The sequence below is a fragment of the Trichomonas vaginalis genome, chromosome IV (genome assembly GCF_026262505.1).
Source record: "Trichomonas vaginalis G3 chromosome IV, whole genome shotgun sequence".
Classification (NCBI taxonomy): domain Eukaryota; phylum Parabasalia; order Trichomonadida; family Trichomonadidae; genus Trichomonas; species Trichomonas vaginalis.
In genome coordinates, this window is record NC_067206.1 from 23,941,862 (window position 1) to 23,968,295 (window position 26,434).

At 32.6% G+C, this 26,434-nt stretch overlaps 10 protein-coding genes and 4 pseudogenes across 14 annotated transcripts, besides 9 other annotated features; 11 read left to right on the forward strand and 3 right to left on the reverse strand.

The window, feature by feature from the left end:
- Window positions 1-19,927: part of a mobile genetic element that runs on past the window's edge.
- TVAGG3_0156900 (protein of unknown function, DUF4106 family) lies at window positions 334-956 on the forward strand (the record flags this gene model as incomplete). Its single annotated transcript, XM_051224822.1, has 1 exon — window positions 334-956. A coding segment is annotated over one exon (623 nt), but the record flags the coding sequence as incomplete, so codon positions are not given.
- Window positions 1,612-2,226, forward strand: TVAGG3_0156910 (uncharacterized protein; the record flags this gene model as incomplete). The annotated part of the gene is made up of 1 exon (XM_051224823.1): window positions 1,612-2,226. One exon carries the CDS (start codon window positions 1,612-1,614, stop codon window positions 2,224-2,226), a length of 615 nt encoding a protein of 204 aa, XP_051109809.1.
- Window positions 3,583-4,152, forward strand: TVAGG3_0156920 (organellar and viral DNA polymerase type B; the record flags this gene model as incomplete). The annotated part of the gene is made up of 1 exon (XM_051224824.1): window positions 3,583-4,152. A coding segment is annotated over one exon (570 nt), but the record flags the coding sequence as incomplete, so codon positions are not given.
- On the forward strand, window positions 4,579-5,316 carry TVAGG3_0156930 (keratin-associated protein family; the record flags this gene model as incomplete). Its single annotated transcript, XM_051224825.1, has 1 exon — window positions 4,579-5,316. The coding sequence occupies one exon, from the start codon at window positions 4,579-4,581 to the stop codon at window positions 5,314-5,316; it is 738 nt and encodes a 245-aa protein (XP_051109811.1).
- On the forward strand, window positions 5,370-6,122 carry TVAGG3_0156940 (keratin-associated protein family; the record flags this gene model as incomplete). The annotated part of the gene is made up of 1 exon (XM_051224826.1): window positions 5,370-6,122. One exon carries the CDS (start codon window positions 5,370-5,372, stop codon window positions 6,120-6,122), a length of 753 nt encoding a protein of 250 aa, XP_051109812.1.
- On the forward strand, window positions 6,696-7,247 carry TVAGG3_0156950 (integrase core domain containing protein family; the record flags this gene model as incomplete). Its single annotated transcript, XM_051224827.1, has 1 exon — window positions 6,696-7,247. One exon carries the CDS (start codon window positions 6,696-6,698, stop codon window positions 7,245-7,247), a length of 552 nt encoding a protein of 183 aa, XP_051109813.1.
- Window positions 8,282-8,764, forward strand: TVAGG3_0156960 (organellar and viral DNA polymerase type B; the record flags this gene model as incomplete). The annotated part of the gene is made up of 1 exon (XM_051224828.1): window positions 8,282-8,764. The coding sequence occupies one exon, from the start codon at window positions 8,282-8,284 to the stop codon at window positions 8,762-8,764; it is 483 nt and encodes a 160-aa protein (XP_051109814.1).
- Window positions 9,183-9,834, forward strand: TVAGG3_0156970 (KilA, N-terminal/APSES-type HTH, DNA-binding family; the record flags this gene model as incomplete). Its single annotated transcript, XM_051224829.1, has 1 exon — window positions 9,183-9,834. A coding segment is annotated over one exon (652 nt), but the record flags the coding sequence as incomplete, so codon positions are not given.
- Window positions 10,467-10,772, reverse strand: TVAGG3_0156980 (uncharacterized protein; the record flags this gene model as incomplete). The annotated part of the gene is made up of 1 exon (XM_051224830.1): window positions 10,467-10,772. The coding sequence occupies one exon, from the start codon at window positions 10,770-10,772 to the stop codon at window positions 10,467-10,469; it is 306 nt and encodes a 101-aa protein (XP_051109816.1).
- TVAGG3_0156990 lies at window positions 10,864-11,697 on the forward strand (annotated as a pseudogene). The gene has a single exon. A coding segment is annotated over exon 1 (834 nt).
- On the forward strand, window positions 12,371-14,633 carry TVAGG3_0157000 (annotated as a pseudogene). The gene has a single exon. A coding segment is annotated over exon 1 (2,263 nt).
- Window positions 15,344-16,088, reverse strand: TVAGG3_0157010 (annotated as a pseudogene). Its single transcript has one exon. A coding segment is annotated over exon 1 (745 nt).
- On the reverse strand, window positions 16,225-16,463 carry TVAGG3_0157020 (annotated as a pseudogene). The gene has a single exon. A coding segment is annotated over exon 1 (239 nt).
- TVAGG3_0157030 (uncharacterized protein) lies at window positions 19,049-19,285 on the forward strand (the record flags this gene model as incomplete). Its single annotated transcript, XM_051224831.1, has 1 exon — window positions 19,049-19,285. One exon carries the CDS (start codon window positions 19,049-19,051, stop codon window positions 19,283-19,285), a length of 237 nt encoding a protein of 78 aa, XP_051109817.1.
- Window positions 19,286-19,926: a terminal%2Cinverted (terminal inverted repeat of Maverick-1C transposon ID:TVAGG3_0156880).
- Window positions 19,927-20,298: a mobile genetic element.
- Window positions 20,299-20,336: a mobile genetic element.
- Window positions 20,299-20,336: a terminal%2Cinverted (terminal inverted repeat of Banshee-A3 transposon ID:TVAGG3_0157050).
- A 594-nt stretch (window positions 20,337-20,930) lies between these two features.
- Window positions 20,931-23,358: a mobile genetic element.
- Window positions 23,359-23,947: 589 nt separating this feature from the next.
- Window positions 23,948-23,984: a mobile genetic element.
- Window positions 23,948-23,984: a terminal%2Cinverted (terminal inverted repeat of Banshee-A3 transposon ID:TVAGG3_0157070).
- Window positions 23,985-26,409: 2,425 nt separating this feature from the next.
- Window positions 26,410-26,434: part of a mobile genetic element that runs on past the window's edge.

Consider the following 26,434-nt stretch of genomic DNA (forward strand, 5'->3'; position numbering starts at 1 on the left):
ACATACACAGCAACAGGGAAACTATCTTGCTTCTTTGTTTCATCATTATATCTCAAAACATTAAAGTTCTTCAATAATATTGTTCTTCCTGCTGGAATACTTCGAACCTGTCTGATTTCAATAGCTTTCTCACCTCCTACATACTCTACCCAGTGTCTTGGATATTCATAAGTATACTGACTTTCTTGAATTTTGGTTGGTTTCATCATAACATGTTCATAGTATATCTTTATACTCTTGTCAGTTAGACTCGGTGCTATGTTCTGAATATTTCTGACTTGCATTTTTAATAGAGATAAAATGAAGCATTTAATACATGACGTAGATGAAGACATGAATGAAAGCAGTGAAAAGCTCAACAGTTCTCTCATTCTTCCTTTCAGTAAGGACTATGAGTTCTGTTCAAATGGCGTTTATTTCTATTGTGGAAAGATGGGGTCAGGAAAGACATTTAATTTAATTCGTCATATTCTTATAACAGAACGTTTAGGAAATGACTCATATTATGACCAAATCATTATATCAGCAACTTCAGACTCTATGGACTCAACAGCGAAAACATTTATGTCAAAAGTTCAAGCCTCTGTCGTTAAAGTTCCAGACAGTGAACTCATTGAATTTCTTCAACGTTACATTCGACGTAAGAGGAAATATTATGCCATCGTTGAATTTATACAGTCAGGAATGCAAAAGACTTCTGAGGAGATGGAAAGAATTATTGACAAACACCACTTACGTCAGTACTCAGGAGTTTACGATATGAAACGACTGACAAACTACATTCTATCAAAACTTTCAAAATACCCCTTCAAAAAATATCCTTCAAACACTCTGCTCGTTTGCGACGACTTCGCCGGAAAAGGTTTAGTGTCAAAACCAGACTCACCATTAGCTAACATCATAACTAAAGTCAGACATTACCATTTAACTGTAGCAATACTTATGCAAACATGGAGGTTTTTAGCTTTAAACATAAAACGTCTCATAACTGACTTCGTTATCTTTCAAGGTTTCTCACGCTATGATATTGAACTCATTTGGAAACAGTCAGGTATAACATTACCTTTTGAAGAAATTTGGGAAGCATATAAGTCTCTCATCTCTCCGCGTTCATACCTTGAGATTCATATCATGACTAATACCATTAAAGTCAAAAATATTCCATGGGAACGACCAACATTGTTTTAAAGTTTAACCTTCAATTGACTGATGGTAAACAAATTCCATGCATCTCTGTCGCCATTTCTGTTAATATTTTTGCTGTCATTCATATCATCCACTTCCCCATCCGTTAGCTTTTGAGGATATGCGTTAGAATAGCTGTTCTTAAATGAAGGCTTTTCACCTTTGAGAGCATAAACTCTATAACTTTCTGCATACTTTATGTTTGAACCTCCTGAGCCATCATTGACATAAATTTTTATAGGCTTCCACCCTTTGTTCATGTTCCTGCTTCTCCCCTTAGCTCTTTTGTTCAGTAGTTCTACATCTTTATACACAGCACCTGTCTCAGTGAATTCAACAATATTTTCATTCGTTAGCTTTACATTCAAACCCTTGTCGAGTATATTGTTCATTTCATACATATAAAAGGTTTTTATTCTATATGAAATGAGAAGCAAATCCATCTTAGCTGGTGCCGTTAATGTTCCAATTGAACCAACATCAAATGTTGACTCACGAACGACAAACAATATTGTCATAAAGAACTATAGTTCAGAGTGTTTGAAAGAAAAAGAACCAGAACTTAAGTCGGTGAATTTAAACTCAGCTTCAAACGCTAACGCTACATCAGATGTTAAGTTAGAGTATCCACCACTGGACCAAATTCTTTCAAGAGAAGCCAACGACAATCCTTATACAAATGTTCAAACAAATCCTTCAGATAACGTAGACCATTACCTTCTTCAGTTATACCAAACAATTTTACTCAAAGACGATAAGAAGCTTTTGACAAATCTTATAAGCAAGAACCAAATAATTCTAACAAAGGAGGATTTAGAAAATGTTATCTCACGAATAACAGGGAAACAATGTGTCATTGACTATCTCGACCCTGAAATCGAATGCTGTGGTCAAACTCCACTATTCATGAAAATAGGTAACATCCGCATCATTGAAACACCAGGAACTACAGGAGTTGAGTTTAAGTATAAATATTCGAATGAATATACAAAACTTTCAACAGAATATAAACTTTGCTTGAAATATGTTTTAGTAAATTAAAGCAGTCAGGACCTTCGGTCTTGGCGCTTTGCGCCGTCAGTCAAAAAATTTCAAGTTAGCAATTTGTAATATCTGTCCAAAACTTCTTCAACAGTATCGAACTCATCTTCATAATGCAAACCTAATCTTATTGACTTGGTGCAGTTTTCACTAACACAATATTTTTCTGTTCTCTTGACTGACATAACTAACTCATTTGTTTCATCAAACAGCAACAACCAAAGTTCATGACCTAATACATAACATTCATACTTTATATTTTTAGCTCTGAGTTCTCTTGTAAGCTGTTGCATTTAATATTTTCTAAAAAGTCAACTTCAACAGTCATTCGCACTGGTGCCTTCAGTTCTACAGGCTCTCCTTGAAAGTCAACAAGTCTGAATTGCATGTCTTTCAAATTATGAGGACTAATGCGAACCCATTTACCTAAATGAGTTGCTATGACAGGAACGTTTGGAATGAACATTGAATTGACTGCATAACAGAAGGATTTATATTCTACTGAACCTTTACTATTAACTCCTGAAATGCCTGTGACATTAGCTATTTTAGACTCAATGTATAAACAATTACCATAACATACGTATGGAACAGATTTCATCTCAATCGTTTTGTCAACACTTTTCAAAGGAAATGTCATATGGTATGCACCCAAAAGAAGTTGTACTCTATGACTCATTCGTGTTATCTTAAACTCCTTCGCATAACTGAACTTCAATGTTCCCTCAGAAGAGAGTTCGACATCTATGTTGTCAATAGTTTCTTCATTTATGAGAGTATCTATGACTCCAGCAATTTTATCTATTCTGTACTCGGCTCTGTTAGGAAATGTTATAACACTTCTTTTGTCATCTATTTCAATCTCTATGAAATCTGTTTCATCTGTTATGACAAAAGTTGCGATAGTATTGAAGTCAACAACTCTGAAAGCAAGCGCTTCATTCTGAAGACCTAAGTTTGTTTGTAGCTTTACTGTCCCGTATTCGTTTGGGTCTGTACTTTGCAAATAGAACAACATTTTATTCTCATTAAAATATGACTATTGCTGCATATGCGTATGAAACAAATGAAGCAAGAAGAGCACATGAACTAGTAAACGAAAACTCAACTTTAACCATTGAAGGCAATGATTTAGTCATTGACGATGGAAAGACTAAAAAAGTCATTGATTTCGATACTTTTAACACTTATGACCCATTCATTACAATAAGTAAAGTTCCCATCATAAATGATGGAACGGTGCAATATATAAATTCTACAGTAGATGCCTCATTAGTGAAAGTATTAAATGTTCTCATTGAATTGTTAAAGAACTTTCGATTTGACGACAACATTAAATGCCTAAAGAATTTAGTCATGAATGAGAAACAAATTCTCGGCGTTGCTGGTAGCAGTAATGATGTACACCTTATGACATTAGAATATTATAACGAACATAAAGATGAACTGAAAGGAGAGAAGGGTGACACTGGACCTCAAGGACCACAAGGAATACAAGGAATACAAGGACCTCAAGGCGAAAACGGTTTGGATGGTGAAGATGGAAAGGATGGAAAAACTGCTAAATCATGGATATGGAACCTTATAAATACTGGTTTAACAGCTGCTTCATATGGAGTTCTTCAATACCAAATCGGAAAGATATGGGCAGTACTTGGTGAAGAAGTTTTAGATGACGTTAAAAATGCTTTGAACTTCATTTCAAATGGTTCGGATACTATTAAAACTTTATCTGGTTGGATGCAAGAAACAAGGAGTCAAATAGATACTGTAAGACGTATAGCAAACAATGCACGTACGGGATTGGATACTTTACGAGAAGCACAAAGTACACTAAAGGAAGCAAATGATATTCTTGGCTCAGTATCAGACATGCATGAAGATTGGCTTAAAGGTATTGACAAATCTTTAAAAAATCACAGTCAGTCTATTGCTGACTACAAGAAAAGTATAGATTTTTTACATAGTGCTATGGACGTACATGATGGAAGCATAAGGAACTTACTTAATGCTAACAATAACTTACCAGGAACTATTAAAGCATTTATAAAGTCCTTTGTAAAACCTGGTGCTCTAACATTTAGGTCTTTGAGAGCAAGAGCATTGAAGTCAAGAGATGCAGAAACTCCAATAGAACCTACAGAAGGAACTGAAACAACAGAAACTCCAGAAGAACCACCAAAACCAACAGCTAATGAAATATTGTTCGAATATTTTCCAAGGTACTCTGTTCTCATTGCATACATTCAAGAAATACTTAAGAAAGCAGACTTGACTTTAGGAGATGATGAAAGTTCTGTATATCTTTCGTTCCAGTTTCAAATAGCAGAACTTTTGAGACAGATATGCTTAATGTATGACAACATCTCTGATTTCACAAGATATGATGACGACCATGACCCCGAACACGGTGAAGAAGAAGTTTTACAAACATCCATTAAGACAGGAAAGGTTTTAACTCAAAGTCTCATTATTGACACCAAAGATGGCGAAGTGGACGTTCTTCAAGAGCTGAAGAAAAATACTTCTTCGGGAGGTGGTGGTAGGCATGAACTTGAAATAAATGAGATAGAAGAGAAATTAGCCGAAAAAGCAGATAAAAACCATGTTCATTATATAAGTTCAGACGAACAGATTATAACGGACTACCATGGATATTTAACACAGGATGAACAAATAAGCACTGAAGATGTTAATGAAAGAAGATATAGATTCATTCGTGCTAAAGGTTATGACATATACTGTACTGTACAGTATGACACAGGTAAAGCACCAGAAGCATTTGGTTATAACAATGAAATTTATGCCTCTAGTTTCTTTGTTAACGGTGTATTAGTTGAACCAAGATTTACTTTGAGAGTTAAGGCAAAAATAACTTTTGAAGATGCTATTAAAAGTAAAGCCAGCAAAGATGAACTTGAAGCAATGAACAAAGTTTTGAAATCTCATAAACACAATATCTCCGATATAAATGAACTTCAAGCTACATTAAATAGTAAAGCTGACAAGAACCATACACATGAATCCTTCACTACTGTTAGAGCAGACGACATAATATTGAACTATACCTTGGTTCAAGTGCACCTTTAGAGAATCCAAGTACAAGCGTAAAAGATACACTAAACTCCTTAAATAGTAAATGTATGAACATTGAAGGTCATGCCAGAAACTTTGAAACACATGAACTACCAGCAATGTTAGATAAGAAAGCTGGCAAAGAACATACACATAAATCCTTCACTACTGTTAGAGCAGACGACATAATATTGAACTATGATTTGGGTTCAAGTGCGCCTTTAGAGAATCCGAGTACAAGCGTAAAAGATACTCTTAACAATTTAGATAACAGTTGCAGGAATATCGAAGGTCATGCCAGAAACTTTGAAGCATATGAACTACCAGCAATGTTAGATAAGAAAGCAGACAAAACAGAGCTTCAAACATTAAAGACTGAAATACTTCAAACATTATATCCTATAGGCTCTATTTATACGTCAATGAACTCAACAAATCCAAAAACAGTTTTAGGTTTTGGTATGTGGAAGCAGATTGTAGATAAATTCTTATACTGTGCTAGATATTCAAAGCAAACAGGAGGTTCGAAGAAAATTAAAGAAGCAAACCTTCCACCGCACACTCATACAGGAACTACAAACACAACAGGTAGTCATTCACATTCAATAACAAAAAGAGGTTATACAAATCTTGCAGCAGGTTCGGATAGACAGGGAATGAATAGATATGATATTTCAAGTGACCCAGTAGATTCAAGCGCAGGTATTTTCTGTGGAACCACAGGAAATCATTCACACACTTTCACAACAAATCCAACAGGCTCGGGTGCAGATTATATGCCACCATTTGTGACTGTATTTGCATGGTACCGCGTTCAATGAACGCGCTTGAGCCTTGAATAAAATCTTTAACTTTACATAAATGAGCTTGAAAGAAGTATTCGAACAACATCCATGGAGGTCATTTAAGAAGTTCAATGAAGCTGCAAAGAGTTGGGGATTTACTAACAGAGCTGAAGTGCAAAGGTTCTTTGACAAAAATGTTGTACATCAAACAAAAATAAACCCTTACGACTACTTTTTACCAATTTACTCCAACACTCCTGACACATACCAATTTGACACTCTCATTCAAAGCAGAAAAGGAGGACATAAACCATTCCTCATCTTCATTAATGTTAACACTCGCAAAGCATATGCATATCCAATGAAAAATAAAGGAACTCATGAAGTTTTAAGAGTTTTACAAAAGTTTGTAGCAGAACATAGCCCAAGTACTTTAACATCAGACCAAGACAGTGCATACCTCAGCAATGAAATCACAGATTTCTCATTAAGCATAACATAACTCACTACACTACTGAAGACCATAACCATAACATACTCGGCATCATAAACCGCTTCATAAGAACGCTCAGAGATTTAAACCAAGAGCGAGACTTTACCGAAGAAACAATGAAACATTTTCTCGAAGTATATAATTCCTCAACACATTCTACAACAGGACATACACCAAATTCAATGACACAACAACAAGAAGAAAAGTATATACAAAAGAAACGAAGCCAAACACAAAATATCAGAAATTCAACACAATTTACTCTCATTCCTGGTACAAAAGTTCGTGTAGTTCTTGACGACAAACCGTTGACAAAGAAACGTTTAAGGTTAAGTAGAAACTATTATATCGTAGACTCTACGCAAGGTAATGGATATCTTATAAAAGCTGCTGACGACTCTATTGCGTTTTACCCTCGACATAAATTAGTTGAAAGTAGTAATGGCAAACTTGCTGAAACCATTGACGAAGCAAAGCGAGGAGTGGTTATTGAAATACTTGGCTACAACATAAACGATGACACTTATAAAGTAAGATATGAAGGAGGCATTGAAGATGTTATACCATCTAAGAACTTGAGAGAATCTAAACCAACTCATCTGGGATCATTAGAGCGGGAGTACTGGAAAGACAAAAATAAGCCAGAAAGAATAAGAAAATTCTTCTAAACTTTTTCATTAGATGTAAATCAGACATGAATGAGAACAGTCATGTATTATTAATGTTTTCATAAATTTACACCAAAAATAATGTTTAGGGTAGATGGTTAGATCTAACCTCATTTCTACCCTCATTTCTACCCTCATGAATTTTCATGAATTTTATATATTAATGTTTTCGTTAAGCCACTTTGTGCCGTCAGTCAGTCAGTCAGTTTAGGAAAGACTTTAGAAAGTTGTTGGAAAATAAGTCCTGGGAAGAGTATTATAAGGCATTTTGTGAAGAATATAGCAACAGTCTGAATTCAGACGGTTGCTTTTTATACAAAATTCATGCAGGAAATTCTTGAGTTTTGGTTGAAAGAATACGGTGGAGCCAAAAGTGGCTCGACCTCAAAACAAGCATTTTATGAGCTTACTAAGGGCGTTATAAATGAATTCAAAGGTATTTACATACATCCTGACCTCGTTCATTTTGTTGCTGAATTCAGCAAAAATAATGTTTAGGGTAGATGGTTAGATCTAACCTCATTTCTACCCTCATTTCTACCCTCATGAATTTTCATGAATTTCCTTAAGACAGAAAAAATAAAGTTAGTTTTATTTTTATTTATTTTTTTATTTTGTATAAAAGATATGATTTCAACAATCGGCACAACAACAATTCAAGCCACGAACGGCGGGACTCTGTCCACAACTACAGCACCAAACTCGTTAGTCATGAATCCTACGTCAATGTTGGTAGAGATGAAAAGCTTTATTCCTTCTTCATATACTTTTGAAACAGAAATCCAGAAGATAAAGCAAGAACTTTTAACTAGTAATTTAGACTGTAGTGCGAAAGATGAAACAAATGAACAGTATCTTTATGAAATGGAGACCTCATCGACCATTTGCCTAAACTACCTGAAATTCAGCAGCAAAAACTAACTATTCCTGAATTCGACGAAATTGAAGTCAAAGCAACTGACTCAGTAGAAATTAAGAAATTCATACGTAAAGTAAATTATGAATTCCTTGGTTTTCATTGCAACCATAAAGTTATGGACAAAGATTGCGACATGGTTTATAAAAATATTTCTGACCTTTACAAATCCGAAGAATTTAAGACATACGATAACTTTGTTTCATTAGTTGCAAAATGTGTATGGCAGATAAGAGATAAAGATAGAAGAGGTAAAGTATGGAATGAACAAATAAGACCCGCTATGTTTGAGATGAAGAGAGCAATTGACGCTTTAGTTATTTTAGCTGGTAATGTTTCAATGTATAACGCAAAAACGATGCCGCAATGTTCAAAATGTAAAGCAGCAATAAGAAAATATAACTACTCAGTCAAAGAGATAGAAAGAATGCGAAACGACTATGCAGACTTAAAGAAAGAAGCAGAAAAGCCAGCAGAAGATAAAATGGATATGTTGACATTTCTTAATAAAAACTATCCAACAGCAGAAGATTTCCTTTTATCTGACGTCAAGAAGAAGTATAAAGAAACCTTCGGCATTGTTAAAACATTCGTGTACTAAAAGAAGAAATAGAAGCTACGAAATTGTTTAGGATTTCAAATATACATCGTACAATTCATGTAAAACGCTTGTGAAAAAAAGAGGTGAAAAATGAGGTGAAAAAAGAGGTGAAATCTCACCTCTTCACCTAAACATTATTTTTATTGAATTCAGCAACAAAATTCTGAGTAAAATAATTTTTAGGGCATGTGTCAAACCGTTGAGTTTTCACAAAATTTAAAAAATAACGTTTACCATGTGAAACGTTTATAAAATAACTGGGGTAGAAATGAGGTGAAAAAAGAGGTGAAATCTCACCTCTTCACCTAAACATTATTTTTATTGAATTCAGCACAAAAATCATGAATTTCCTTAAGATAGAAAAAATAAAGTTAGTTTTATTTTTATTTATTTTTTTATCCGGAATATAAAGACAGATATGTCAACAACAGAGAACACAACAACAGTTATAGTCCATGAAGCTATAAATGAGGAATACGAGTGGGTTCAGTTTAACAAACAACTCCGTCTCATTCGTTCAGTCAAAGACGATATGTACCAAATGCAAAGTATTTTGAATGCTCTTCGTTCTACAAAGCAAGCATATCATTGGTTTGAAAACCAACAGACAAAAGAACTTTTAGAAGAATTTCCTCATATGATTGCTTCCCTCGGAAAACCAGGGGAAGAGATTCCGTATGAAAATCGCAAGAATTTGGCTCCTGGTTTGAAAGGTTATTATGTTCATAGACTTTTAGTAAATGCTGTAGCAATGTGGGCTTGGCCCCGTTATGCTTGTTATATTTTCATGATGTTAGATGAACTATATAAAGCAGAACGTGGAGAGATGGAAAAGAAACTTCATGCAAAAGATGAAGTCATTGAATCCAAAGACAAAAGCATACAGAAAAGAATACCGCGTTCAGTACCAAAAGGAAAGGAAAAGAGTTATAAGTATATGATATATACTGAAGAGATGGAAAATGAAGAAGATAAAGATATGGTTATGTTGCATTTAGTCAGAAGAAACAACAAGAGCTTTTATGACTTAGCTAAAAATATAAATCTGACAGAAACTGGTTCTATCGTGAAAACTTACCGATTTCAATGACACCGAATGAGCAAATAAAGGAAATTGTCAAAAATACTCTTCCTCAAACACACTATGACATCAAAGGTTGCACAATACTTACATTCAAAGAAGACTTAACATTACTGAAGGAAAAAATAACAGAATATTTCGATAACTTCAAAGAGAAAGAATAAAAAATCTAAGCTAATTTTTATTTTTTTTATAAAATTTTATCTCATATGAAAGAACATGAATTTAGAATATTCGGAACTCATGACAGAAGAAGAGAACGAACAGCATGTAAAAGATTATGCAAAATTTCTGAAGACATACAAAGCATTTAAACAATATCTAAATGCTTCTAAAGATTATGCAAAATTTCTGAAGGTATATAAAGCTTATGAAAAAGCGTATGAAAAGTTTATACATTGGGGAATTGTTGTAAAATATCCATATGAAGACTAACCAAAAATATATTTTTGCTCAAATAGCTTCAGGGTCTATTTCTTCAACCATTTCCCTTCCTTCATCAATGTCAATAGAAGCTTCTTCAACCTTTGGTAAGAATTTCTGTATAACATCTTTGTTCGTTATTGTCTTCAGAGATGAAGGATAATATTTCACATTTGTTTCACCCTTCTTATATTCTTTCTATTCGGAAAGATTTAAAGCAATACTGAAGAAGTCAATATTAGAGTTCTTTATGACAGTATAATGAGTATCTTTGACATTCACGAAGAAACTCTTTTGTTTCAAAACTACTGCTAACTCTTGTGAAGTATAACGTTTGCGGTCAATGACGATAGCTAATGGTCTGACATACTGACCAAACTTAGATTCTTTCACAAACTTCTTGTTAAAGATAACATTAACATTTGAAGCATTATTGAACTCATTCTTGATGGCAGTAGCGAGAGCATTGTATGAAAAGAACTTGCAATCTTGCATGTGTTTCATTAAAATAAAAATATTAAATTATTTTGAAAAATAACTTAAAAAAATCTAATCTAATTTTTTTCAAAAAATATTTTTTTATTTCCTACTAAAGATGTATCGGAAGTTGTCTAAGTTAGAACACTCGGAAATAAAACAACTTCTTACAGAAGCTAATATAGATGTTGCAAAGCATTACGCAACAAACAAAAAAGCACTCGCTGATATCCTCAATGACTATAATGGTGCAATAAGTTATGATAGAATTCATGAGTTCATAAAGCCGCAACGCGGCGAGGACGAAGTCCATGCAAGAGCATTTCCTTTAAATGACGTTGCTATTGACTTATATCATAGACGTTCAGTACCTCATGAAGTAAGAAGAGAAATGTTTGACATAACAAATGCAAACGTTGGTGAAACAAGAAGAAGAGACGACACACTGAAACAACAGAGAAGAGAGATGTTTAAAAGTGCTATAGAACAAGTTCGCAAAGCTAACGATGTCCTTCGTTCCATTGACGACAAACCAAAAGAAGGTGAGAGATGGTTAAAGAAAGATGAAGAGAATAGGAAGAGGAATGTTAAGACAGGCAATAGACTCATTGACTTTAACATCGAAGCTTTAGATGAACCAAACAGAGACTACTTACACAAACATTTCGGTAAGGTTTCATGAGACTCTTAGAGAAGATTAAAATAAACTCCCAACAAAGATGGATGGTATGTTATAAACTTGGTGGAAAGTATGAATGTTCTACGTTAAACCTCAATAATATTGGAACATTACTACATCAGCTCTTGAGGGAGAACTTTATATCAGAGATAGAAGCAAAATGCTGCAGGTATTGTTGAAATGCACTATGACTTCTTCTTGACAAACATAAAGAATCTTACTGAAATAAAGATGTATGATTTAACAGAATATGAAGGCTTAACGATGTCAGATGTAAAAAGGCAAAACCAAAAGAGACCATATAGAGATGAAAGCACACTGACAAATGACCAGAAAGCCATTTTGGAAGCTCTTAAGCAAACAGGAAACCCAGCACTTATAGAAAGCTTTTGGAAAGATAATGGTGAAAAGAAGTTTTATAAGAAGAGAAGCGGTCAGTTCTGGAAGTATCTTTGCACATTACCTATAAATCTTGAACGCTACCAAATCTTCAATGAACTGAACAAAAGAACTGCAGCACTTATGACAGAAGACAATTGTTTCGTTTATGCTTGCATTCAAGCTGGAGTAGATGAAGAAACTATTGACCACATGAGAGAAGTCATTCGTGTTAGAGACTTTCCTCAAAGTAAAGTACAAGAAATTTCTGACGCAACAGGTATAGCATTTAATGTTACCATTGGTTACTTCAATGACTCAAGACATAATGAAATAAAGAGATACATACCAAAAGAATGTAAAACTATTCGAACTATTGACTTACTTCTTGTTGAAGACCACTACATGCTAAATGAAAGATTACCAATGACAACATATTTCATTCGCAACTATATAGAAATCTTGAAGGAGTGTGGTGGAATGAACATTGAGAAACAGATGAAGATTTATACAAAGAGAGAAGATAAATATGTAGTTCGTTATGATAGAAAACACCGTATGGGATGTTATGAAAACATTGTGGGAGTGCAAATATTTCGAACCTATTTCTTATGGAGAACTTTTCACATATACGATGACTTATATAAACAGAACCTTGCACCATTTAAAGATTTGACATATGCTCCAAATATTGTGTACAACTGAAGAAGAAAGCCGAGTCAAAAGAAGTAAATAAAAGCTAAATGTAAGTTCATTCCTGAGCACGTTTTCTTTGCTGACTTTGAGTGCAGTACTGATGGCTTTCATAAAGCTTTTAACATCTTTTATGACAGTGAAGATGGTTCAGTGAGTGAAAAGCATTTGGGGTCAGAACTGTGCAACAGAATTTTTGGAACGACTTCCTGACAAGAGTTTAATATATTTCCATAACCTCAGTTATGATATAAACTTCATCTTAAGACACATGACAGAAGTGAAAGGAACTCCCATCATTAAAGGTTCACGAACAATGCAAATAACTGGCTTATATAAAGGAAGGGCAATTATTATAAAAGACTCTTTATAGTGTTATAAATAAGAAGCTTAAACTATTTCCTGCTATGTTTAACTTACAAACAGGACCGAAAGAAGTATTTCCATACAACTACTACAGCAGTGTTTTGTTAGCAAATGACAACAGAACTGGTGTCATTTCTGAAGCATGTAAGTTTATCCAGGATGCGGATACATTCATGAAAAACATAGATTCCATCAAAGGTTGCAGAATAGATGAAACCACTTCGACTTAGAAAAATATAGCACATTTATTGCAAACAAGATGTAAGAATTTTAAGAGAAGGTTTTGTTAAGTTCCGCAATGACATATTGAAAGAATTTGATTTAAACGTTTATGACTACGTTAGTATTTGTTCTATTGCTAACAAATTGTTTGAGAACAGAGTGTACTTCCCGAATGGAAATTTATATGACCTCTCAAATAAACCAAGAGAGTTTATTTCACGCTGTATTCAAGGTGGAAGATGTATGCTGTCAGATAACATGAAACAAAAGAGCGAAAAGAAACTCATTGCTGATTTCGACGCTGTTTCATTATATCCATCAGCTATAGCAAGACTTTATACTTTAGAAGGTATTCCAAAGGTTATGAAGAAAGAAATGTTAAGCACAGAGTATCTCATGAGACATTTATTCGATGACGACCAAAAGGAACCCATTGGTGAAAAGTTTATGTCTGGCTTCTTTGTTCTCATTAAGATAACAGAGATTGGAATACATAGACACTTTCCTTTAATAGTTTGTGACCCTGAACTAAATCCAGAACTTAACGTTCCCAGAAGTTCAAACACTTGCTGTTTAATGTATGTTGACCATATAACATTACAAGACCTCATAAAATATCAAGGTGTCAAATGTGAAGTGTTGCAAGGATACTATTACGATGGAAACAGAGATATTAGAATAAGAGATGAAGTAAAGAAGTTGTTTGAGTTAAGGTTAAAGTATAAGAAAGAAGGAAATCCTTTGCAAGAAAATATAAAGCTCATTCTGAACAGTATTTATGGCAAAACTATTCTATCTCCTATTGAGTCAAAAATAACCATAGTAAATGACAAAGATGCTATAAGATATGCCATCAGAAACTACAACCATATAGTGAAGTTCGAAGGTTTGGATGGTTCAGATAAAACTATTTTCAAGCTAACGAAAAGCATTTGCAGACACTTTAACTTCTGTCCACTTGGTGTTAACATTCTGTCTATGTCGAAGAGAATAATGTGTGAAGTATTCTGTACTGCAGAAGATATGGGACTTCAAATATTTTACCAGGACTGTGATAGCATGCATATTTTCAATGAAGACATACCAAAGCTTGCAGCAGAGTTTAAGAAGAGATACGGTCGCGAACTTATAGGAAAGAACCTTGGTCAATTTCATTCGACTTCGCAGAAATAAACAGAAAACAAAGTTTAGCATACAAGTCAATATTTTGTGGAAAGAAGACCTACATAGACTTACTCACTAACGATTTAAATGAAGTTGCATTCCATGCACGTTGCAAAGGTGTCAAACAAGACGTCCTTGCTTTAACAGCTAATGAAATGTTTCCTGAAGCTATACAATGCTATTACAATGAAGATAAGAACATTCACATACCTGTTGGAACATATGACAAAGACTCTGAGTTCAGTTTAATGAAACTTTACAAAGCACTTTATGACGGTCAAGAGATTGGATTTGACTTATGTAAGTCATGTCAATCTTGCTTTGAAGAGAAGTTTAACTTCTCAATAACGACTAAAACAAGCTTTATTCGTAAGTTGAAGTTCTGAGGTCATTTATTTTTGTCAGCAATGAGGTCATTCGTGATAAAAATAAGCCGCTAGCGGTGAGGGCGAAGCCCGTGAGGTCATATATTTTTGTCATTTATGTATAACCATTGTCTCTCTTAAACTTTGCAATAGACAGCTTTGTTCTTCTTCCTTCTACATCTGTAATGTTTATATAATCTTTGTTATACTGTCTTAAGACATTCATTCGTCTGTATTGAGTTCCCATGAAATAGTAAAAGGCATCTTCACTTGGACATAGTAGTAGTTCTCTAACGTGTGATATGAGTATTGTATAATTTCAACAGCGTCTTCAGGAAGAGAGTCAACAATGTCAAACCAATAGCCATTTGAACCAGAAATATTTCTCATGTTTTCTCTTCTTGTCGTCCATCTTAAGTTCGAGATATGAAAGTCTCCTCTGTCTCTGTTTATATGGTCTACTTCACGAAGTCCTTCAGGGTTCGGAATGAAAGTTTCTGCAACTATTCTATGTTTCATCAGCTTGTGTTTGTTTAAATTTACACAAATATAACCATCTCCTTGGTCAAACTCACTAACAACTCTTTTATTGCTTATACGTCTAATTGGATAAGGGTACTCTGAAAAGATTTCATAGTCATTGTCATGTTCCAGTGTTTGCCAATGTCCTTCACCTTCCATGCCTTTCACTCAAATAAAATTTTCAGAAAAAAATAAAACTAGCGTAGATTTTACAATACTGCGATGGTAGAGTTTAAGAGTTGTGCTTCAATGTAGAGACAGTCCTTATGGTCTGGAGGTAAGAACACTGGGCAGTTATGGTCATGAGTGGAGAACATGTCTATCCAAAACTCACGATTGAAGCCAGTTAATTTATAGTATTTAGGATTTGGCAGTGGTGTAGTTCTTGTATGACCAATGAACTCATTTTCAACTCCCTTACTTAAGTTTGAATATAATATAGCTTGCTTTCTATCCCAAATGCCAGGTGTTACAATCTTTGAAAATTCATTTTTCCTCGGAAGCATTGCATCATAATTGAAAACATTTTTGAAATCATCACTTGGTTCAGAGATTTGAAATCTTATACGTAATGGATTTTCTTTCTCTTTAGCGACTTCATTGAATGGTGAGAATACAACAAACTGACAGTCATGAGTTCCATCTTCATTTTCATTAAATTCATAATGAAAGTCTATAAGTTGTGGCTGACTACCTTCTTCTTTCAGTTGTGCAAGAAACTCACATAAAGGCTGTAAAGTTTGTACTTCAATGTTAACTTTTTCTCGAACATCTCATTAAATGAAATCATACATTGTTGCAATGTTGTATCGTCTTTAAAGTATTTGTATATGTGAATGTTTTGGGCGCTTAAAGACTGTTCGTCATTTTCTATCTCGACTTGAAGTATAAAGTCAACCTTTCTGAAAGCACGTGTTATATACATATTTGTTATGCCAATGTATTTCTCTTCATTTATGTTCACAATCCAGTCTGTTGGAAACTTAAACGTTACTCTGTTCCCCTTTATTTTGACGTCAGGGTTTTCACTACTGAACGCAACAGATAAAGGTATTTGTCTATACATTTAATTCGGATAAAAATAAACCATTTACTCTTTCTTTGCTTTTGCTTCTTCTCTAGCTTTCTTCGCCAGTAGTCTTGGGTTCTTTTGTCTTCCAGCAGCTAATGCAGCAAGTTGTTTTTCACTAAGTTTTCTCTTTGGTCTCTTTGGCTTTTGTTCTTGTTTTTGTTCCTTCAGTTCGGATAAAATTTGCTCACGAATTTCTTTCTCCAATGCTTCAACATCTATGACCCTTGGGTCTTGTCCGTAGGGCTTGTCTGAGTCATTGACTGCAGATAAAAACAAAATTAAAACTTTAACCGATGTAAAATGAGCTTGTCAAAATCAGAGCGAGAGTCTATTATATTAAATAACGCAAGAGGAATACAACATCCTTTCTATTACGTAAGTCAGAGTAAGATGGTAAAATATACGTAAGAAAAAGAAAGGTTCCATTAGCGAATGCAGAAAGCGACAACATTAAGGTGTATGGCAAGGTGAAGTCACGAAGCCCATATAAAATTCTGTTCAAACTGAGCCACCAAAAGAACAAGAAAAGAAGCCAGATGTACTTTCAATAACGAACCAAGAGCGTATTGCAAAGTTCGTGAATTTCATTGAAAAACAAACCGAGTCAAAGAATCCTGACCCACCAGTGAAAGAAGTTGAGACAAAAGAGAATGTACAGTTCATTAAAAATGTCAAGAAACAACTTCCACCACGAATGCCAAGAAGAAGAGTGAGAATAATGAAGTAAATAGATATTTTTATCTGAAGTAAATACATGCAGAACAAATAGCTAAACGAATTTACTCCAGCAGAGCATATTCATCAGATTCGCTCATATTTCGATATCATAGACAATGCAGTTCAAATTGGTGACACTAATAGAAAATATTCTGACGCAAAGATTCCATCACAACCTGGAACTGCTAAAGATAACACATGGGTAACATTCAATCTCCCACCTCCTGGTGAAAATATGTTGGACCTTTACAATACATTCATTACGTATAAAATGGAAGGTCAATTTATTGTAGATAAAGAAATTGGTTCAGGTTCCAATAAAACAAACCCACCAGGATTTTGGATTGGTTTCGATGACGCTTTCTATGCAGTTGCTGGATATCAAATCTTTGCAAATGGTCGTATCGTATATTCTCAAGACAACGCAAGAGAAAAGCATATATAACTTCAAACTCACAAACTACCGAACAAATAAAGAAAGTAGATGTTTTCTCAAAGACTCGACATGAAGATGTATGGAGTCATTCGGGAACATGTAGAACAGGACAAATTGTTAGTGGTCCAATTACAGCAGGAAAATCATTTGATTTTAAGCTTCGTTTAAGAATTCCTGTTAGAAGATTCCTTCCATTAGAAGCTATTCGATTTATTCCAGCTTTTGCAGGAAACATTCAGCTTAAAGTAAAGTTCAGTAGCGACGCCTTACAATGCACATCTATATCTGTAAATGATATCATTGCTTTCAATCCAACTCTTAAAGTTGCATTTGCTTCAGATTCAAATCCACCGACAAATAAATTTGTTCCATGGAATGAACCATTCACTATGATAACGAAGGCAGTAGAAGCTAGTGGAACAGTTACTATTACAACTGTAACCCAGCAACTATTTCGAACAAAGATGGATTTTAATGAATGTTTCATTCATCCAAAGTCATTCTCTTTAGACCCTAACATTTATACAGAACTTGTAGAACATTATACAAACGAGGCTTTATGTTTTCCTGTTAAAGTTATGGATTGGATTCCTATGGACGGTTCATTCTCAAAGAATACAGATAGTTCAAGTGCAACATTTACAGCAGCTTATACGCCTATTAATGTTAAAAGTATTTGGGCACTATTTAGAAAGAAAGACAACTATTATGTTAATTTTGAGAACCCTAAGTTTAAATATCTTCAGCTTTCCATGGGAGCTTATGGAAATATGCCTGCAGAACCCGAAAAATCATATGGACCTGTATTTTATGAAATGGTTGCGAACGCCTGCAATACAAACAATGATATGATAGGATTTAATGAAGATGTTATGAGGTCATTGGTGGATGATGGTAGTGTGGAAATAAATGGGATAGCTATGACAACACACATTTCTTATGTGGTTTTCCAACAGAAGTGGACTTTTGCTTCCAGCAAGGTCAAACATCTACTGCTCCAATAACATACAAATTGTCTGTTAAAGGACCTATTGAACTAGCAACTGAAAATGTACCAAAGCCACTTATTGGATTTATGAGGGATTGTTGCTTTGCCATTCAGGTGCGTGCTAATGGAATCCCAATAATAAGATTAGATGACTATAACTTAGCTACGGACGACAGTGAGGAATAAAGGATGAACGTTTATTTTTAAAGCTTATAAATGAGTTCTTCATCAAGCTCTCGTGAACCTTCACCATCTATGAAACAAACTTACCAAACGATTATGGAGCACCTATTGAATATTTCTTACGAGCTGCACAATGGCAAAGAGCAGTCTCACCAAGGTTAGGTGTTCCACCAGCTCCTGTCAAAAATAGCATTTGGTCAAGTCCTTATATAAAATGGTCTCCCACTAGGTTTGCTAGCTACAGCGGGAGCAGTTATGATGTTGAAAGAAATAAAGCAAATGTTGTAAATAATACTGAAGTAGCTGAAGTTAAACAAACTCCAACACCTTCACAAGCAAAACCTTCAATGACTCCTGAACCTATGGAAGTACAAACTCCTGTTCAAAAGTCAACTCCTAAACCGACTCCAACATTTAAACCAGAACCTACTCCTCAAATAAATCGTAAAACTCCTGCGTTTCCTTACTGAAAAAATAACGTTATTTTTATTTAATATTAAAATTTTTATTTGATTGAAATGACAAATAAAGTCACTGAATCAATGAAACAAAAGTTTTTGGTAGAATACATTAAATCAGGAACTATTCCAGAAGGTTTTTACATTCATACTATGAAGGATGGTAGAGTTCAGTTTAGAAAGATAAAGCAACCATTAGATAAAGAAGGAATTTTGAGAAAGATTAAACTTCATGAGGACAACATTGCTAAACTTAGGAAGAAGTTAGAAGAGTTGGAGAAAGGAAGAGAGTTATAAAGCAATGAATTCAACAGGGTGAAAAAACAGGTGAAAAAAGAGGTGAGATCTCACCACTTCACCTAAATTTATTTTTGTGCTATGTTTTCATACGCGTGAAGGTAGTGATATCATTAATTTTTAAGTTTATTTTTTATTTTATTTTTATATAAATGACAGAACAAAAGCAACTCATACAAATCGAAAAATATAACAAACATACATTTAAACATTTATTCTTCCTTCCTGAGTATAACATGTTCTTTACACTTCATCCTAGACCAGTAGATTATACATTGACTGTGTATAAAGATTGTCATGGTAGTTTTATAAAAACTTATGATGATGAAGGTAAGTTAACAAGACTATGCATTTCAAAATTTGAGAAACTTTATGACTTCAAGTATGACTACAATAGAGTTAACATTGACGATGAAGATATAGAAGAAAATTTATGAGAACGTTTATTTTTTCATTAGTGAGTTCGTTAGCGAAGTCGTTAGTGAGGTGAAGTGGTTGGCGGCTTTGTAAATATTTAAGGTTAAGTTAGTGTTGTCGTTTGTGTTGTAAAATATACGTTAGCGGTTTTGTAAAGTGTCAAATTCACAAGTATTGGGTAAGGTGGAACGCAGTGCCACCATACCCAAGACTGGTGTACTAACTTTCAAAATTTGAAGGAAATGCTCCATCATTGAATGTAGTGGCCGGGAATTGAATGACATACAGATAGTTTGAGGAAATTTGTTATAAATTATAATATAATTGAAGAATTAATTATCAAAACAAGTCTAAGAGCCATTAGTCAGATTTTCCCGAAATGCAAGGTTAAGATTTTAGCAGCGACTAACTTTGAGTGTACATATATAATTGTTATACTGAGTACTTTCTATCTGTGTTACTTATTTGAGTCTAAGAGTCATTTCTACCATAGAACTAGATATTGTCTCTCATTAAATATATATAACTGTAAACTGCTTAATTCATTTATCTATTTAGATAAAATTATATTTATATAAGATTTCATGTTATTATTTTGTTGTAAACAGAAATTCATCAAAAGTGACACCTCAGAAAGGCTAAAATATTGAATTTTTGGAACTTTTGATAGAGCACGTTTTTAAATATTAATTAAAGTAAATGTATATTTTGTAAAGATTCTTTTTAATAAAAAAAATAAAATTTTGAAGAAGAACACAAAATCTTCTGAAAAATAATATCACATAAACTCATATTATTTTCTAATATATAACTATTTTATATAAAAATCAAATTCAATGATCTTAAAAGCGAAGGATAAACCTCAAAATTTACGAATATAATGAGTGGGAATATAATGCTTATCTATCATAAAACCATATGAAATATCAATTTTTGCTTTACGCCTAATTTTTGACGACAATTAGCAAAAAATGTTAAATGTTAACACTCAGTCCATTTGAATATGAAAAATAAAATTGACTTTGATTAAATGTTTTTATTTATCATGCAATTCTTCTTGCGACCAAAGATTTGAATAAAAGTTCAAAAAATAAGATAGCTTAAAAAATAATATACGGTAGTGTTTACTAATAGATGAATAGTATATAAATTCTATTAAAATGGATTTGATCCAAAAAAATATAAAACCAAAAATAATTGTTATAATTTAAATGAAGAAGTAATTTAAGGATGGGCACTCATAGGCTCCTGACAGCATAAAAATGTTATTATCTCACAATATAAAAGGAATCATAGGAATCTACAACTATATCTATATTGTTGGAAGACTTCTTAATGTATCATGCATATAAGTTATATCAATAACTCCATTATGTTATATGATTGTAATCATATTTTCGTTTCATGTTCAAAAACATTAAAATCATACTAACTATATGAGTATTATATTTAGGAAGCTAATATATAGATATGATAAAATGCTAGGTTTTGTGATTAAGAATATATACTTATCTTTTAGAAAATAATACTTTTATAAAAAATTATATCTTATATAATCTAAAAATTTTGGACAATTAAAAAACATTAATTAAAAATAGAAGGTGAAAGTGTTTATTCAAAGAAGGTGCAAGATTATGATGTTTTGAGGGTGAAATAAATTTAATAATTATTTATGTGATTTAAGAGTAATACGATCATCGGTAGCTTGAAGACCTCTCTTTATAGCTCTTAATGCCGCAAACTTTTTTTGAACTTGCTTTGAATTTTTGAATGCTTTGATTAAATCTTTTGTTGTATCATACATTCTGAAATATCTGTTCATCATTTCTGGCATTGTTGGTAAATTTAACCTGTATCTTATTGCTACAATCGTTTCAAACATACTTTCATTGAAATGCAATATTGTGACTGCCATCCTAATTGGCCAAGAAGCATGCCAATTAATATTTTTATTAGCAAGCATTGCTTTGATATGGTTTATCGATTCAACTACTTGAGTTGAATGAATCTTTTTTACCATATCAAAGATTTTTACGGTATCTTCGAGGAATTTTTTAAGTGTTTTTATAGCAGTTTTATTTTTTGCATATTTCCATGGTTTAATCATCTTGCATTTTTCAGGATCTGGACAAAATTTATGATTTCCGGCATAATGTTTAGCGGAATTCAACCATAAAAACTTCTTTGTTTTAATTGACATATGTGTGTCATTGAGAAGTTGCCTAAGCCAACGCAATAAATTCTTTGAAATGCTAGATAAGATTCTGAATTCTGGCAGTTTGAGCTTTTTCTGTATATTGTTAAGAAAATGTCCAGGATCTCTGTATTCTCTGATACCTTTGAACGTATTTTTGATTGTAGAAACAATTTTGACATCGCCATCATGCACAAAAAAATTTACACGTTTTTCATTATTCCAACGCTTCAGCATTCTTTTTAAGCCTTCAAATTCCATTTCATTTGATTTTCCGTTGAAATTACCTTTGAAATTTTTAAAAGATTTAGATATCACTTCCCAATCTACAATTTTTTTGAGTTTCTCTTCTACAAATTGTACATAGCAAAACATTGCATTTCTTCTCTGACTCCAAGAACCGTCAAACAAAAGTCCCGAACATTTTCTCATTCGAGATTTCCAATAATTAACAGATTCTCTGGCAACTTCTATGATAACACGACCAACCTTTTCTTGGACTCGATGAAATGTAGCTTCTGACGGAACTTTGATGTTATTCAGCATGAATTGAAATTCTGATTGGCAAAATGTAGCGCCGCTCAATAATACAGATAGCACAAATTCAACAGTGTTGACGACATATGGCTCTACCCTATTTTTCGCGCTTTGAACTAAGTTCTTTATACGCTTTGCAACTGCTTTTGTTCGCCGCGGCATGAAAAATGAAGAATAACTTGACGGTTTCTTGAACAAATGGTCGCATATTCAAATATTGTGATGTACGATCAGGATAAAAGAATGTTGTTGCCGTGAATTTAGAAAATAGCAAAATTTCAATTTACGCAATCGAGATATAACTTGATCGTTTGAGCGATAACCATGGCACCCATAGTATTAATGAAAGTACTCATACTTACAATTATTTTCTCCCATAGGAATATTGTTCAATATACTTCACCTATAGAGGAAATCTCGAAATAAAATCGAATTTTTTCAAAAATTACAAAAATCAATTTTTTACAAAGATGTTCGAAAAATAACATTATATACGCATCAAATCAAAGCATTATATGGAGCATTATAATTCTATATATGATTGTCCATCTTGCTGTTGTGCTATTTTTTTAAACAATAATTTCATTGTTGAAATTAAATTTGCAATTTCAGTAAAAATTGCGACCCATCATTTTGAATATAATTGAATTAATACATTTATTGTAAGAATATTATATACCAAATATTAGACTTCCACATGAATCCTGGTATGATATTATAAGTATTGCAAAATTAGAAAAAAATATGCTCATGATATACTAAAATTCATGTTTCAAGGTTAACTTATAAATAAAATAAGTTCGAGAAATGCATCACTAAATATTTGAGCTTGTGCACTATAATGCTATATAATAGTCTTCACTGTTTTTAATATATTGACTTTGCTAGACTTGATTTTTTTCATCACCCTAATGAGTGCCCATCCTTAAAACGATTTTATTTATGATCAAATTTTATATATTTTTTTGGATCAAATCCATTTTAATAGAATTTATATACTATTCATCTATTAGTAAACACTACCGTATATTATTTTTTAAGCTATCTTATTTTTTGAACTTTTATTCAAATCTTTGGTCGCAAGAAGAATTGCATGATAAATAAAAACATTTAATCAAAGTCAATTTTATTTTTCATATTCAAATGGACTGAGTGTTAACATTTAACATTTTTTGCTAATTGTCGTCAAAAATTAGGCGTAAAGCAAAAATTGATATTTCATATGGTTTTATGATAGATAAGCATTATATTCCCACTCATTATATTCGTAAATTTTGAGGTTTATCCTTCGCTTTTAAGATCATTGAATTTGATTTTTATATAAAATAGTTATATATTAGAAAATAATATGAGTTTATGTGATATTATTTTTCAGAAGATTTCATTCTATATGCCTATGAAAAGTACTCTCAAAACTAACTTTTTCCTAATTATAATTAAATCTAGAATATTGTATTATGCTTAGTATTAATTCATTTTTCTCATTCAATTTAGAATTTACAAATGTCAAAAAATTGAGAGCTGTCACTTTTGATGAATTTCTGTTTATTACAATACAAAAACGAGATCTGTCATCGATAAAGGCAATTAAATGATAAGTATGCTTGGTACCATTTGTCTCTTCTTTGAAGCTTTTTAAATCAGTATGCCATTGCTGATTTACGTATTGGGAAACATACTGATTTGGATGTTCATCAATTTTTTTCTGGATCTCGCCGAAATTTGAAAAGATTCTCTTTTTCGTATAATTTAAGCATATCGTGAAATGAAACTGTGTCATCATGTATGTAACTCTCTAAAACTTTTTTATAACCTAGATTGTACTTAGCTTTATTTCGTGAATGGTTGGTAACAAATCTGTTCTAAGAGGAGTTTCTGGTCTTCCGAGCTTTTTTGGATTTAAACCAAGTTCTTGCCATTTTAATAATAATTTTTTTCTACCTATGTGCAAATCTTTTGCAACCTGGTCTGCTGTCTTTTTGCCAATAGAATATTCAAGATATGCCGTAATATAAATCTGATTTTCATTTAGCAGATCCACTTCTTGTCTTTCCATTTTTTTTGAATCAATTTATACAAATAAACTTATAAAACACAAAATTATTATTTTATAATATAATTCTTAGATAATACATCCGATATGTAAAGTGTCAAAAATGAAGTGAACCGAATTTTCATGCATTACAAGTGTAAAAATCTCTTTTGGTATCTCTTGTTTCGGGTATAATTCTTTTATTTTGCGAATTAATGCTTGGCGATAATGAAATAAGCAGCCAGTAACCTTTGCGTTTGGACAAAATAATTTAATGGATTTGTAAAGTGCGATTTCAAAATCTACGTAAACAGTTTTGAAATTGTTGAACCCAATTATTGAAATTAATGCGGAAAATGCGGTTGTATACGCTTCTGCTGTCCGAGATTTCATAAGAATGTGGACAACAGGAATGTATTCATTCGTTGTTTGGTCAAGCACCATTAATGTAAGGAGTTGACCCTTGTCATCGAACCGTCTTGGGACGATTTTAAAGGTACCGTCCAAGAATAATTTTGTTGCTGAGTGACAAATTGAGACAGAACGATCATAACCGAAAATTATTATTGGTTCTGGGTAAAACGCGATGTATTTTAGAAAATTTTCGGAATTTTGTTTGGTAATTGAAAGAATTTGTTCCACAAAATCTGGAATAACCAAATTATGTGGATAAAACTCTTTGTATAATGTGCGTGGTAAATTTTCTGGTATTTTTGGAGGCCTTTCAAGTTTTGTTGCCTCAGAAAGTAAATATGATAATATTTACGCTTCTGAAGTTAATGGTTGTATTGAATGGTGTTCACGTGTAATTTGCATTAGATCCCTAATTTTTGTTTCTTCTTCAATATCTCTAAAAACTGTACCTTTTGGTGTGCATGAATGCTCACCACTGAGAGGTTCGATTTTTGGAATTTGATTTGGGTACAGTGTCACTTTTATTTTGTAATTGCAGCTTCCTTCGCATTTGTAAACGATTGAATATGAATGCGTGTGTCCAGGCGGCATCGGAATTGATCGGGAAATCGGGATAAAAGTATTCAATTTTATCCCGATAAATCGGGATGAAAGTACTCAATTTTTAATCGGGACGGAATCACTACACATTTGATAGAAACATTATTTAAAAATCGTTTGAATATATAATATGCAACTACAGAAGATATAGGAGAATGTTGTGTATGTTTCATTGGATTTAATTTCATATTGGACGAAATTGCAAAAAGATTCTTTTGAATTTTGGTTTAATAAAAGTGTAAATGTCATATACTGTTAGTGTATGTAATAATAGATATGGTAATACTAATAAACATATATGATACCGATAATCATCAAAAGATCAGATATTACATTTTTATAAATATCAGGGATATTAATGTTTTATCGGTACTATTGCATACTTAGAGATATATTGAAATGTGGGAATAAAGGGTATTCGGAAAAAGAACAGGATATTCATAATATTAATTTATATGATTTTAAATTTGAAATGATTTGAATAGTTAGATGTGTTTGTGAAGTTTGGTAATATGATACAGATTGATTCGTATAAGAATATAAGTGAATTTGTGATTTTTAAAAAAGAAATTTTTAGTAAAGATATATTTGAATGGAGAAATATTTGAGAAGCATTGAAAATTTGAGAAGAAAATTGAAAAGGGTATAAAAATGAAAAAGTAAAAATTAATAACGTAATAACATGTTTTAATAAGTTTTAAATAAATTTATAATATAAAAATATATTAATGATAAAATAAATTTGAATAAGGTTTTGAAAATAAATTGAAAAGCAATTGAATAAATAATAAATGAAAAATATATTACAGTAGGTATTCAGAAAAAATATATATGAAAAAAGTTAAAAAACATAAATTGATGATGAATAGATAAATATAACTAGAAGGAAAGTTAAAGATTTATTTAGTAAGGGAATGATAGAATAAACAAAAATTAAGTAAGTTTGTTTCTAAGA